Below are 8,579 nucleotides of genomic sequence, written 5' to 3'. Positions count from 1 at the left end.
TGACTAATCTGAACACAGATTGTAAAGAATCTGATCCAAACAGACCAGGGTGTGTTATTCGTGTGGCCAGAACATTCCATGGCCAATAAGGCCATGACATAATGTGCCTATATTTTTGTCTGGCTGGTCGCAGCTAGCTTTGGTGTAGCTTGCTAATGTGAAACGGAGCTTGATACTATTTTTTTTAATTTAGTATATTTTATCAGTTACAAATTATATTATTGAAAGTGAGAAAAGTATGCTAGGTAGATCTCACCTTTTGGTGCTGAATTGCCCCTTCTTAGCTATAGGTTAGTGGGATCTCATTTTGATTGTTGCTGACATGTCTTTCTTAGTCAGAACTATGTAGCTAGCGAGGTAGCTAGCTAGCTGCACAAAATCGTCCTTTGATTAGACCAACTTTTTTTCTTAATGGGTCGACAATAAAAAATCTTTGTCCTGCTTTGCGTAATTTTCCATTGATGATTTTAAGAAGATTGACATTTCTCATTTTTCAATTTATTTTCGTCAGAAGAACGAAGTCATGTTATATATTTGTTATTAAATATAAAAAAAATCTTAACTAAAATTCGTATTGACAAATATTTACAAAATTGAATATATACATTAACAACAAAAAATATAATAAATAAAAATCGATAGCAAAGCTTAATAATTAAAATCCGGAATAATTTTTTCTTGTATAAGAAAAATAAATACATATTCTTGGCTGGTTATGCAGGTAACCTACCACATAAGTATAATTGTAAAAGATGGATACAAAAAACGGAATCCAGGAAAAAACGTGTTGCCGTTATCAGATGTTTCTCCAATCACAGACTATAAAAAAGTTTCCCTGGTTTAATTAGTGTTTTCCAAAACACAATATTAAATATGCAAATCGGCTTGACTTTTTTAAATTCTACAGAGTAATAAAAAAATGTTACACGCCGTGAAGTCTTTCTCTTTAAAAACGTTAAAAATCAAGAAGGTCTTGTGTCATCAAATTCATTTTCTACTGACGTCGAGATCAAAATAGTTCATATCTTATTAATTTCGAAAACGTTTGTGATTAACCAGTAATCAAATTGTAATAAATACCTCAAGCAAATTAAGTTTTATCAGCTATTGCATGCTTAATTTGTTAAATTTCGTTCCTGAATTTGCGACTGCTAATGCTAATTGTACAATTTAAAATCAAATTAACAACAGCTTCACGTATAACTTTCGTATGTGTATCTATGATATCTTTAATAAATTGTTTGCTTGTTATTAAATAAAACAGATTTGTGACATGATATTAATTTTTATATACGAGCAATACTATTTTTGTCTGACCTGAAGTTGCTAAGGAAAAGGGCCTCAATTTGCCTAGATGTTTGCATAATACTTTAGTAAAACAGTTCTATCATTGGATCGCGTTCATTAGCATTAAATTCAACATACACAAGATTTTCACTGAAGCAAACTATATAGTGCAGTTTTAAAGGTACCAACCAAGTTACCATGGTTAAATTTGAGGCCTAAATCCTTATCAACCGTTTTTTTATGTAAAAAATAAATGTGTATTGAAAAAAGTAAAAAGTAAAGAAATAAAACTAGAAAAATAATATATACATGCGGATTTTATATACAAATAAATATGAACAATATTTTATTAAAATTTATTATTTCTATAGTGACGTCACAACAGAGTCAACGAAGTAGAAATTGCTATCTGTAGAACTCAATGAGCTGAGTTCATCAGTTGAATATTGTGATTTTCTTCTGTTGTTATGCAAAAGTTGCGCCAAAAGTTTAAGCGGACTTTGCTCTTTTCTATTGCTTTCACCAGAATTGTGTTTTTGAGCAATAATGGACGGGGACTCTGGTCTGCTAATTGCACTTTGTGGCGACAACGTAGAACCGTATACGTTGGGTATTCGTCCATTTTGATTTATACTAGTATTACTAGCCCTAAACCTCGTGTTGTTATGCTTTATCGTATTGTCAACATCCAATAGATCCATTTGAGAATAAAATATCCTGTCACTGGATGCGTAACAGGTAAATTCTATTACTTGTGACGTTGGTCGTGGTTTTGTATCTTCCTTTATAATAGTTTTTTCAATGGCTGTAATTTCATTTTTCTCGCGGAAAAGAACAACAAAGAACATGATGAGAACTCCCAAAGTATTCATGCTGCCCGCTACATAGAACGCGTATGAATAATCTCCAAATGCATCGTAGATCCAACCTAAATCGTAAGAATTATCTCGTATAAATTACAAAAATACACAAAGCGGTATACATTGTGCAATAAACAATGTTCGGATTCATGTTTACATAACCAAAGTCAAAGTAAAAAAAACATTCTCCATTACCGTATATTTAGGAATATACCCTGGCCGATTATTTAAGGGTGGTCAGCACACGGGTTACTTCTTTTTTTGGTCTTAGAATCAGTGGGAATACCTTAAACAGTTATCTTTATTTCCAGATATGTTATGAGATGCAGTTCAGAAACACCTTCTGTAAAGCGGTGATCAGTAGTTCCCTACTTAATTTTAACTGATCAATATAAACGCCCATTTGCGTTTATTAACTTTGTGTACCAAACTGTGGGCATTTATTCGGGTACAGCGATTATTTAAAAAGGGCGTTTTTCGGCATTAACGTTTTATTCGAGCAGAGGCGTTTAATCAGATTCGGCGTAAAATAACACAAAATTTAAATGTATGGCGTGTTTTTATCATGATAGATGAATTTTTTGGTCACATCTAAGACTATCAACAGAGAAAGAAAAACAGTAAAAAAAAGCTCAAAACACTTACCAGCTATAGGAGCGCCCACAACAGTAGGAACGCCCATGATCATAAACACACATCCAAGTGCTAATGGTAAACGCCTTACACCGACTATCTCCTTTGTTAATATTGGAATCATAACAATGAAGCACGACTCGCTTATCCCAAACACAACAGCATATATTACAAGTCCAACGTAAGAATGTGAGACAGGAATTAGAGTTGTAGCCACACCCATAGTCAATAAACCCATTTGGTATAATTTGAATGTGTCTACATTTTTTAAGCCGGCAACTTTTCCACTTAACACTTTAAAAATGGTAGCTACGATTGATAATGTACTAATTAAAAATGCAGCTTTCACTTCAGGTATTCCGATCAAAGTAGCATAACGTACCTAAAAAAGGGAAACACTTAACTTAGGAGGAGGTTCCACAATTATCGTCATTATATTTAAGTTTCTTGATATTTTAAATAAACAGAAACATCCGCCATTTGTTCAGAAAGATGAAAATAGAAAATCACATTTCTCAATTTTCTACACAGTGAAATATATTTAAACACAAATTTTTAAAAGGATTGAGAAGAAAAAAAATTGGTAAAGGACCAAATGAAAATATAACCATATATGAAGAATGAAATAATAGATAACGCTTACCAAATGGACAAAGGGTACAAAGTAACCCAACATGAACACTGATAAACCAAGACACCAAGCTATGAATGCTTTATCATGATATAAAGACAGCACAACATTGAAGGTTGCCGAGTTAACACATCCCCTTTCTTCCTCTCTCTCTGCTTCTGCTCTCTCCAAGGATTCATCCACAGATAACAGTGGTCTATTTAACTGAGTTCCACTGTCTAAACTAACCAACGTCTCCTGAGTGTCTTGCCTTACATTCTTAGATTCCTTGTCTGATGGAGGTTTTTTAATTTTAATACCTTGTCTTTCCTTATACGTATCGCTGATTGGTAAATAAACAAATCCAGCAACAAAGACGATACCATGCAAAGCTGCAAGCATGAAAAACATGTTTTGAACACCATAACTGCGCGCGAACCATTGGATAAAAGGACTAAGTATTAGCGTACCAATTCCGCTGCCCGAGGAAACAATACCGTTTACTAGTGCTAGTCTTTTGTCAAAATACGGAACCAAAATGATTAATGTTGGGAAATAACAGAATGAAGTTCCAAGTCCCCATGTAAAACCAAAGGTGACATACATTATTCTCAAGGAGCTAGCATATGCTGATGCAAACATTCCTAGCATGCATAGGAAGCCACCAAGAACGGATATTATGCGGCAGCTAAATTTTTGACATAAACCAGTTGTGACAGGTCCGAGCAGAAACATCATACCACAGGATATTGAACTTACGAAACCTAAAGAATTAGAAATTATTCTAGTAAACTCCATATAAAGCAAATTTGGGCTGAAGAAGGTTATACTATGTTGCATCGCTACAAAACTTACTGAGTTTCTGATTATCTATTAGACACCCGCATGCTAAATTTTTAGGTCCCATAGTTCTCATTGGCTATTACTTCAAACTACCCCTAAAAATCTCTATGAAATCCTTTTAATCGGGATAATATAGTAACCCTTGTTAAGATTATCCTTAAAACTTGAAACTTACAACACAACCTTGTTTTATCAAGTAGAATCCTGCGGTTTGTTTTTGACACGTGATTAATCCGATTTTTTAGATTTTCGGGCAATTTTTTGCAAATTCTCATGCGATCTGTGCAAAAACCGGAAAAATGTATTTGGCTTCCAGAAACTTTACGCAATATGTAATATCCGCTTTAGAATTAAAGTAATTGTGTTATTTAGAAAATATTTCAAGCTTCCGATGACTTCATAGACAAAGTACTGACAACAGCAAAAATTTAATGCTGCTATTGTATTCCTTTTGCGACGTACTCTAAGTGTGCCAAGTTTGATTCAATTTGGACAAACCTATGAAAAGTTATTGAAGATGGGGCGACTTCGTCCAACCACACGGTCATAATATGTTGAAAACACCCCGGACCGAATAGGGTTAACAACCGCACAAAAGTTTTAACGTTAGTGATAACATGTTGTAAGTTTATTCAAAAATTGGGCACTTGTAACTTCTTGGCAAATAAATTAAAGATTATGTGACAGGAGAAGCGCATACCCACACAATTTCAATCAATGGATAGGCTGTTCAAGTTTGATTTAAATATACTGAAAGTATTTTAAAAATATCCGTCTTATATACTACAATAATCGATAGACATGATAAAGGTTGGTCGTACAATAGACTATTGATACATTGATCAACGTTGATAGCGATTGAGCCTGAGGAATGGCGCAGACACATACTGTGGAATGGTAATGAAAATAAGTACATACCAATTTAAAATTTACATTAAATACTTAATTTCATATTAATCCTAAAAGTTCATTAACAAGAAATTAAACAAATTATGGCTCTGACTGTGATTTAATAAGATTAAACTTTTGCGGGTCTATATATTAATTGGATTGTAGAGGACATCGTATTGTCAAACAGCATGATGTCAAAAAATGTTTATATCTGTGTTTGATGGTAATACCGAATTAACTTTTGAGCACGCCCTCTAAGAGAGCGATTATATTATTTGGCATGCATACCAGCTGACACGTGCCATGAGAGATTATGGGTAAAAAAAGACTTGGTTTCGCTACAGATAGTCAATGATTTCTATCTAAGATATATATGCAATGTATTACACATTCACGTGTTTCACGTGACTAACATTCTAAGTCGAATTTATAAACTTGCATAAGTGTTTGTATGTTATCAGTTGAAATCAATAGTTCATTTAGGCAAGACATTGACATCTTGTCAAAACAATATCCCTTTCTTTAAGGCCTACAGCAACCGGCAATATAATAGTAATAGGGCAATGATATGTAGCGACAATCTGAGGTAGACTCTAGAAAGAAAATATATCATTTCCTCACTGAAAATATTTGCTTTCCAGGGACATTTGTTATACTTTTCATATCGACATATAACATAATCTCGCTTTCTGCAGAGCTTAATTGTCAATACATTCCATTTCATTCTGTCTCTCCCCTATTATTGAAATGGCCGAAATCTATTTGGCCTACTACGTGATGAATTATGGTTAGTTTATAGTTGTTATAGTTATCCTATTAAGTAACGAATACCAGGGCAAGAATTTTATAAGAAGCAATATTGGGGGTACAGCTGCCATATTTAAAATAATTTTGAATATTTTGTCTCTTCTTTGCAATAAGCTCATCCCCTGAATACTTTTTGTTTAAAAAGCTAAGCGTTGTTGATATGTGGTTTCTTATCAAGACCATTATCAGGAACAACATGCCTAAAATGATTACGTTAATTATGTTGGTTGAATTATAGTTTTGTTTTTTCTAGAAGCGTAATGACAATTGGATTAAAATAAGTTATGACCTAAAAGTTCTCCAGATTTTGTTTCATCGAAAAAGCTGTTCACACTTTTATTATTTCATTCCTAGTTGCACACGTGTGCTACGATGACTTTTAACCTTCCCGAAACTAAAATTTTGATATGTAGAAAAACCAGTAAAGCATAACAAAACAAAGTATTAGAAGGTATTACAAAGAAGCTACGATTTCGGAGGCAATTCTTTGTAAAAAAGGGTCGCATTTTTCGAAGTTCGTGCCACAAGTTTAAAAGTATTAATAAAAAACGGAGTAACGACTTGAGTGAACTGATTGAATTCGATACCAATTCGATACCGTCAGCATTTGATGCGTTTCCGATTTTTTGGGCCGCTGTGCGTTTTTTTTTTTCTTCCGGAAATTGGAGAAACGGCAAGTAAGTGATATGTAAAGCTGTTTTCCTTGCTTAGAATCTGCAAATCTTTTCCCGCCTCCAGGTGGAGGCCTTATAGCTAGGTGATTTTATATTGTTTTACGTTTTAACTAGGATTTTAAGGAGAGAAAAAATGATACCACGAATGACAGCTTCGTTCTTAGCTTTTTGTTTACAGCACCGGGTAAAAAGTTTTAGTACAAAATATTGTTTGTTTAGTTGTGAAAGTAACAAATTTAAACGAAAAACGCTTAATGTCCGAGAGGACATAAACGTAATGCTACGAAACAGAATGATTTTTTTTATTATAATTATTAACATGTTTTAAAAAAAAACCAGATGCGTGTTGCATGTGAAGGTGATGTGTTCTGTATAATATAACTAAGAACTGACTGCCTGCTCAATTGCTGAGGCAGCGCTAAAAATAGTTGGCTTGACCCCATTGTAACAATATTTATGACAATAACAATAGCAAAATTTTGTACCTGTTTCCCCCCTTGGTCTGTTAAATTTCTCAACGAGCTCGTTAAATATTACACCAGACGAATTTTGCAGACCCACTACAACAAACTGTGTCAAAAATGCTGCAATAACAATACACCATCCCCACCCTCCATCTGGGTGCGTTTTAAACTTCTCATTGATTTCAGGGTCGATGTCTTCAGTAGTCTCAATTTCTTCATTCTTTGTTGTTTTCTTCTTGCTCATTATTATATGTGTTCTGTTATTATTATTTTTTTCTGTAATGACAAAAGTTAATAAATAAGCAAGATAGTATTGAACAAACAAATTAAAACAACAACAACAACAAACTACTAAAAATGCCATAAATTATCCACCCTATCGACATTTCATAGGCAAAATTACAAAATGCCTTTGTCGGCACCCGACTTTCTGGAGAGGCATTCGGTGGCATAACTTGTGTAAATGGAGCAGTCAGAAAATTCAAAACCACAATTATAAATTTACATTAATAAAAAGTAGGCGATTTTGCAAGAACTAAAAGCATATAGACACAAAAACAAACAAACAACCACTGGAGATATCAACTAACCGACCAACCAACTGTTTCTAGAGCCACATAACAATGAATTATTTCAATCAGTGCTCGTGTCGTTAATTTCAACTAATTTATACTTTAATTAGAAAGATTAAATAACAAAAAGAATCATCAATGAAATAATAACATTAATTTCTTTCTCCGGATTATAAGGTTTTTCTGCAATTTCATTGGTGCAAGCATTGTATGCTGAAAATGGAATTCTGATCCAATGAAAATGCATGAAATTATTTTTTTTTAACTTTTAATATCAAACATAGTATCAAGAATCTAAGATACCAATAAAATGATTTCTTTTATACAGGACAATTATAAAAAGCTGTTGTCCTACTGCTAAATTATCTTTGCCAGTAGCTTTTAAACAGCACAAACTTTGACATAAAGAAAATAGACTTTATTTCACCATTTCCGTATTATCACAGATTTAGTATGTCAACTTATTAAAACAATTATACGCCATATTTAAATCTGTAAAATAGCAAGTATGTTAAATTTATTGTTTAACAAAAACTATTATAGCAGGAATATATCCACTAAAAATATTTCATTTCTATGCATGTCGGAATATATTTTGAAGTTTCGATTACTTCTAAATTTCCTTCCATTTGCGCAACTAATAACTACTTAAGATTCCACTTTTGCATTAACGTAAAAGCTTCACGCAAGTTCCTTTAACTATCTCATAAAAAAACATTTTTAAGTTAGAATGAATAAAACGTTTGGTTTATTGTGGAAGTATGCATTTGTCCTACTAATAGCTGTAGTTGGATCTATTATAATCTGTTTAGAAATTGTTTTCCTTTACTATTTTATGAAGCTGCCGATTTTAAGAAACCTCTGACACGTCAATCAAAGATATAAAAATTAAAACTTTAGTTACAATAGGGTTTTTTCCACTTGAGATATAAACGCAA

The 8,579-nt window shown here is 33.0% G+C and overlaps 1 protein-coding gene across 1 annotated transcript; it reads right to left on the bottom strand.

The window, feature by feature from the left end:
• Positions 1 to 514: 514 nt before the first annotated feature.
• LOC130635908 (monocarboxylate transporter 14-like) lies at positions 515 to 7,603 on the bottom strand. Its single transcript, XM_057445433.1, has 4 exons — positions 7,091 to 7,603; positions 3,424 to 4,154; positions 2,793 to 3,162; positions 515 to 2,215 (listed from the first exon to the last, which is right to left on the bottom strand). Exons 1-4 carry the CDS (start codon positions 7,431 to 7,433, stop codon positions 1,653 to 1,655), a joined length of 2,007 nt encoding a protein of 668 aa, XP_057301416.1. The 5' UTR covers positions 7,434 to 7,603; the 3' UTR covers positions 515 to 1,652.
• Between the last annotated feature and the right edge of the window lie 976 nt (positions 7,604 to 8,579).

This window comes from Hydractinia symbiolongicarpus, chromosome 3 (assembly GCF_029227915.1).
Source record: "Hydractinia symbiolongicarpus strain clone_291-10 chromosome 3, HSymV2.1, whole genome shotgun sequence".
NCBI lineage: Eukaryota > Metazoa > Cnidaria > Hydrozoa > Anthoathecata > Hydractiniidae > Hydractinia > Hydractinia symbiolongicarpus.
Note: the sequence above shows the minus strand (reverse complement) of the source record. Positions and strands in the feature narration are given on the sequence as shown.

Excerpts from the sequence above, each read along its gene's own strand:
- LOC130635908 (XM_057445433.1), bottom strand. The coding sequence starts at position 7,433 with ATGGCATTTTTAGTAGTTTGTTGTTGTTGTTGTTTTAATTTGTTTGTT. Across the intron at positions 4,155-7,090 it reads CAGACCAAGGGGGGAAACAG|GTTTCGTAAGTTCAATATCC; the intron begins GTACAAAATTTT and ends CTAATTCTTTAG. Across the intron at positions 3,163-3,423 it reads TTGTACCCTTTGTCCATTTG|GTACGTTATGCTACTTTGAT; the intron begins GTAAGCGTTATC and ends TCCCTTTTTTAG.